Consider the following 5,409-nt stretch of genomic DNA (forward strand, 5'->3'; position numbering starts at 1 on the left):
ATTTTTTTTTTAAAGAAAGCTCTTAAAACCATGTTTAGATAAATAAAGACTTAAAGTTGTAACTTTAATAACTTGTTATCAGCCGGTTATCACTTATCAGCTAGAATTTTTTATACAGATGGTTTTTGAAAAGTAAGACAATTTAGAGGGGGTGAATAAAACTAAACAAATCTGCTTAAATAAATAAATCAGCCAATCACCGAATTATAACTTGACCCGTTCATTTTGACCCGAATCATTTTTCCCGCCGTTTTCCCTTTCCTGTCGCCCTTCACCATTTCTTCTGCTACTGCTACTGTATATTTAAATCCCCATTGTTGTCTTTCAATTTCCCTCTCTAAAACTACATAATGGCGACTGTAAGTCTCACCGATTACGAACGCAAACGCCTCGAAAATATCAAACGCAATGAAGATTTGCTCGCTTCACTCAACATCAAATCGAAACTTTCTGATCTATCCGCCTCCTTCAAACGCCACAGGTTCATTTCTTCCATTTTATGATGTACAATTACTTATGCGTATGTGTATGTAAATAATACATTTTTAAGTAATTGTGTGGGTTAGTATCTATGCTGATTTTGTTAATAATGTTGATGGTGATTGAACAGAGTAGAGGCTAGCTCATATAAAATTAGTTCAGATAAGAAATTGGAATCTGAAACCCCAATCGTTATCCGTAAATCGCTTAGAAGTCAAGGAAAAGCTCCAGAGTCACGAGGGTTAAAAGATGATTTTAAGGATAACCCTAAGAATTCAAAAACCCTAAAATCAAAAATTATTCCTAATAGGTCCCCACGTGAATTGGGACCGATTTCTATGAGGGATTTGAGTACTTGTTCCGTTTCTGATGAATTACTAGTAAATAAGATTTTGAGTGTCTGTAAGCAATCACAAGTTAAAGAAGATGATGATGATAATGATTGTGTGAAGAAGTCTAGGGTTAGGGCTTCAATTGATTTGGATTCGATGGTGTTGGCACCAGAGGACATTGCTCGTGTTGTTCCAAACAGAATAACAAGTGTTAAGTTTTTTCCATCTGAAGATTTGAGAATGGTTGTAGTAGGCGACAAATTCGGAGATGTAGGTTTTTGGAATGTGGATTCAGATAATGAGGATGGCGATGGTATTTACGTATATCATCCTCATGCTGCGCATGTTTCATCAATCGTGATTCAACCGTTTTCATTGAACAAGGTACTTTTTATATCCCTTCTAAAATTAAAAAAATTTCCTTCAAGTAATCTTTGAACTTGATAACTATATTTATGACTGAAACATTTTTTATGTGCTAAAAACCTTTTGGTTTAAAGGGAAGATATATATGTATTTATTACAAAGGCTGGTGTAAATGTAACTTAATGCAGATAATAACAAGCTGCTATGATGGTCGAGTTCGGTCATTAGATATTGAAAAGGAGACATTTGGTCTAGCATATACATCTGACTATACAATTTTTTCGATGTCTCAACGATGTGATGATGTCAACTCTTTATATCTTGGGAGTCATGGATTAGTTAGTATTTGGGATGAGAGGTCCGGGAAGTTATCATTTTCAGGGGACTTGCATGAACTGAAGGTTAATACAATTGATTTTAATTCAGAAAATCTTAATTTGATGGTGACAAGTTCGGCAGATAAAACTGCGTGCATTTGGGATTTGAGAAAACTTGGTAAGAGTAAGACCAAACCTCTTAAGTTGATTAGGCATAATAGGTCTGTGCAATCTGCATACTTCTCTCCTTCAGGAAGCCTTCTTGCTACAACAAGGTACAATTCATTATTTTATTCAAGTTTATATGAATTTGATGAAGTTTATATGAATATCAATGACTTAGCTGAACTGTTTTAATCCTGAAATGTCTTTATCTAGTCTTGATGACAAGATTGGAGTGCTAAGCGGTGTGAATTATGAAGATGAGTTCATGATAAATCATAATAATCAAACGTGCTCATGGCGTTCTACATTCAAGTAAGCATCTGTACATTTTCATTTCACAAAGTTCTGTTGACATTCAGTTTTATAAGTTTCGGCCGTTTGGGTATTTTTGAAGTATAAAATTTTTTACTTATGATTTTTTTATGGAGTTTTAGAAAAAGAGATAAAGCTATTACCGTGGTTCAACTCAACAACCTAAACGAGTTGATTTTCGCTTAGTATGAGAGTGCATGTCTTAGGGGCTGTTTACTTTTTTTTTATTTATGAAGTCCTGTTTCCATTCGCCTTTTAATGGAAATGGTGTCTGATTCTATGTCTCCTAAAAACAAACTAATTTTTAGATTAAGCGACAAAGAAACAACAATTTTACTTACTGAATTTAGAGTTGTACAGAAACTAAATCAATAAGTGGAAAGTAAACAGGCCATAAAGAATGCTTTTAATTTATTCTTTTCTCAATGTCAAATGTATAATAAAGTTATAGGAGTTGCTGATTTTTTTCATCTCTTCTTTTTTTGTTGCATGATAGCATTTGAGTTAATTATATCATGTATACACTCTTATCGTGGTATTCCTTTTTTTTTTTTTTTTTTTTTTTGGAAACCAGAGGTGTATGGGGGTGGGATGATTCTTATATCTTTGTTGGAAACTTGAAAATGAGAGTTGATGTTATATCCACAGAGGATAGAAGACTTGTTACTACTCTTGAGAGTCCTCACATGTCTGCAATTCCATGTCGTTTTGATGTTCATCCCTTTAAACCCGGGATGCTTGCAGGGGCAACAAGTGGAGGCCATGTCTATGTCTGGAGTTCTTAGTGATGGTTGCATGCAGTGAGCAAAAAGCTGTAACATGTACTCGTATAATAGTTAAGTATTCGTAGCGTATTTTCTTGAATTAACTGGAACCTACATGGCTACATGGTGTTGCCATGTCTCTAACCTTTTTTGGATTTGTTGAAAGCTTGTGGCTTTCTTCTTATGTTCTTGGAATCGAGTTTAAGAACAGAGAATTAATGACATAAATACAGATGATTAGGATATGATTTTACCAATGTACTTAGGAATGGGTTGAATTAAGTTCAGCTTTATTTATACTGGAAATCAAACTATCTTAAAAAATAATAGTAATAATAATAAATAAATTATCAATCAAACTAGCTTAAATTGAAGCGAGTTAAAACTGTCGCAACTGTTTTGATTGTGGCATTCCCATTCCCATTCCCATTCCCATTCCCATTCCCATTCCCATTATATACTAATCAACACCAAACTTTTGGCCGTTTGCCCCAACTCCCCCCAAATTCTTGGTCGGGAAAAAAGGGGAAAAAAAAAACAAAACACCCCCCAAAAAAATGTGCCAACTTGCAACCAAACCCTCAAAACAGGGGTATAAAGTGTAAAATTAATATTTTAATTAAAAAACTTAAACAAACTTCACTCAGATTTTCAACGGGACATATCTTTCCACTCGTCCCGCGTTAAATTTTTTCGAACTCACCGTTCAACTCAAAAAAATCTAACGAACACAACGGAACTAACTATACGCGAAACGGACACTTCTAAAAAAAATGCTAAATACCTCGGACTATATTCAATACATACACACGCCTCTAATTAATTACCCAAACTTACTACATCATATCGATATTTCCGCTATTTTTTTTACTCAATCTTCCTGGCGTTAAAAACACATAGGTCATTACGTACACTAGGTACTAACTACGTGTATCTAAAAACACCCGTACCAAAAGGTTTTTACTTCTATAAACCCAAAGGCCCCGCGGCATCTCGCGTGCCCATTTTACTAGTTAAAGCCATGATGGAAGCAAATTTAACAAGACGATCCATATGGCTCCCTATGATGAAGCCATAGAGAGTGGTCTTATTAGCCATTCAAACGACTTTCACAATAGTTATAATATTGTAAAACATGTTTAGTAGTCTGTAAATAAAATGTGACGATCTACATATTGCTTTCTTTATCATTGTTATCCCTCGTCTTGATTGTATATGGATTGTGTAGTGACCCGAACTTTTCCATGTTTATATATTAAATGAATTTGATATTTACATGATTAAATGTTTTCAACATGTTAAGCAATCAAACTTGTTAAGACTTGATTTTATTGAAATGAGTTTATGTAGACAATTGACCACCCAAGTTAACCGGCGATTCACGAACGTTAAAAACTTGTAAAAACTACATGATGATATTGTTGGTTGAATGCGGGTTAATACACTAAACGATAAACTTAAGTATGATTAACCAAAGTGTAATTAACCAAAGAATATGTTTTGATGATGACACACACACATACGCATAAGTGATGACTGACATCTTAACATAAAACACGCAAGGTCACTAATCCATACTTTATCTTGCAAACGACCAAGTCAAACATAGGTTAAAGAATGAAATTAAAAGTTCAGGCAAACACACGGTTGAGGTACGGTCGACCGCATAGTCAACCGTGAAACCCCAAACTGAATTGCAACACAGTTTTGTGAAAACAAGTTGCACGGTCGCCACCACGGTCAACCGCAGTGCGAACGCGGTTTCTTCTGTCTCCGTTTTTGACCAAATAATGTTTGACTAGTTCCCGACATCTATAATTCATGAAACCTTTCTAAACATGCTTAGAATAGATGCCCTCTCCATACTCAATTGAGTTTTGGTGATAACAACACTAATTGTGATTAATTACGCCTAATGACATCTTAATGACAAATTAACCAAGATTAGGCATAACACATAAGTGTTAATCAACAACTTGTGATCTTAATTCTTATCTAGATATTCTTAGTATGATCATCAAGTATCAACACACTTAAGCCAATGTCACTAGAACAATGATTGCTTTTTGAAATGACTTAGTGATTAATTAAGGCTAAATGAAGAACAATGATCTCAATGTTAAACTAGAAATGACTTGTAATCCTAAAACACACTTAGATACATTTAGGATGGTCACCAAGTCCCAACTAGAGATTGCTCTTCCATTGTGCATGTGTTGGATATTAATGTGTGCTTACACATTAATCATGTGATGTGCTATATTGCACACTATACTTATTAAGTGCTTGAATTATAAGTTGTACAAGTATCTATATGATTGATCTTAGAATAACTATCTCTTGCTATGTGAGTATTACTTGCTACTTGCTAATATGCTTAATACTCATAAACTTGTCAACTTAATTAACTAAGTGTGATTGCTTGATCAAGAATAACTTAACCTTAATGTCTCTACATACTTCATGATTATCTTATAGAGACATTATTCAATTAATCCCTAACTAAACTCAAATGAAACATGACTTGTGATTAATTGGAACTAGGAAGTTAATGATATAGTGACTAGTCTTTAGAATTGAATCAAGAGCATTAAAGTGACTAACTAAGTCTTGACCAATCTGAAATTTCCCTAAATATCAATCAAGACACTTCTCCAAGAATGTTGGGTTTGC

At 34.1% G+C, this 5,409-nt stretch overlaps 1 protein-coding gene across 1 annotated transcript; it reads left to right on the forward strand.

The window, feature by feature from the left end:
* The first annotated feature begins 350 nt into the window (after positions 1–350).
* LOC139853696 (uncharacterized) lies at positions 351–2,757 on the forward strand. Its single transcript, XM_071843064.1, has 5 exons — positions 351–481; positions 611–1,196; positions 1,367–1,770; positions 1,874–1,972; positions 2,547–2,757. Exons 1-5 carry the CDS (start codon positions 351–353, stop codon positions 2,755–2,757), a joined length of 1,431 nt encoding a protein of 476 aa, XP_071699165.1.
* Positions 2,758–5,409: the final 2,652 nt, after the last annotated feature.

The sequence above is a fragment of the Rutidosis leptorrhynchoides genome, chromosome 6 (assembly GCF_046630445.1).
Source record: "Rutidosis leptorrhynchoides isolate AG116_Rl617_1_P2 chromosome 6, CSIRO_AGI_Rlap_v1, whole genome shotgun sequence".
NCBI lineage: Eukaryota > Viridiplantae > Streptophyta > Magnoliopsida > Asterales > Asteraceae > Rutidosis > Rutidosis leptorrhynchoides.

What these genes read in the sequence shown, in the direction of transcription:
- LOC139853696 (XM_071843064.1), top strand. Translation starts at nt 351, where the DNA reads ATGGCGACTGTAAGTCTCACCGATTACGAACGCAAACGCCTCGAAAAT. An exon ending in AACCGTTTTCATTGAACAAG is followed by an intron (nt 1,197 to 1,366) that starts GTACTTTTTATA and finishes AACTTAATGCAG; the next exon opens with ATAATAACAAGCTGCTATGA. An exon ending in AGCCTTCTTGCTACAACAAG is followed by an intron (nt 1,771 to 1,873) that starts GTACAATTCATT and finishes GTCTTTATCTAG; the next exon opens with TCTTGATGACAAGATTGGAG.